The 346-nt window shown below is 34.4% G+C and overlaps 1 protein-coding gene across 1 annotated transcript in view; it reads right to left on the reverse strand.

Moving 5' to 3' along the window:
- Positions 1–29: 29 nt before the first annotated feature.
- Positions 30–346, reverse strand: part of LOC119594065 — a gene marked incomplete at its 3' end in the record, with an annotated part of 8,666 nt that continues 8,349 nt past the window's right edge. The window contains 2 exon segments of the mRNA XM_037943106.1: positions 30–105; positions 218–332. Coding sequence (XP_037799034.1) covers positions 30–105; positions 218–332 — 191 coding nt within the window.

The following is a 346-nucleotide window of genomic DNA, read 5'->3' on the forward strand; positions in this document are numbered from 1 at the left end:
TTTCCCCAAATAAAAGTCTTCCTTTTTTTTTCAAGCTTTATATATCCTTTCAAACGATAACCTGGTCCAAAAACATGTGATGAACCAATGTCCATCAATGCAATCCTGAAAAGAAATTCATGAGAGATTAGAGACCATTTTCCTGTGTTGTACAAATATGTATCTTAGCTAATACAGGAACATTACTCAACCTATATAAACACCTATACTGAAATACCTTTTAGTGTTGTCTGGTATCTGCAGAGAACTGATACTGATATTACCAAAGGCATCGGGATTTTTGTGCTCGATATTAACAGTATTTCCTTCATCATCAATTGCCAAAAGATGGTCTAGAAGACAAAGG

This window comes from Penaeus monodon, chromosome 33 (assembly GCF_015228065.2).
Source record: "Penaeus monodon isolate SGIC_2016 chromosome 33, NSTDA_Pmon_1, whole genome shotgun sequence".
In the NCBI taxonomy this organism is placed as follows: Eukaryota; Metazoa; Arthropoda; class Malacostraca; order Decapoda; family Penaeidae; genus Penaeus; species Penaeus monodon.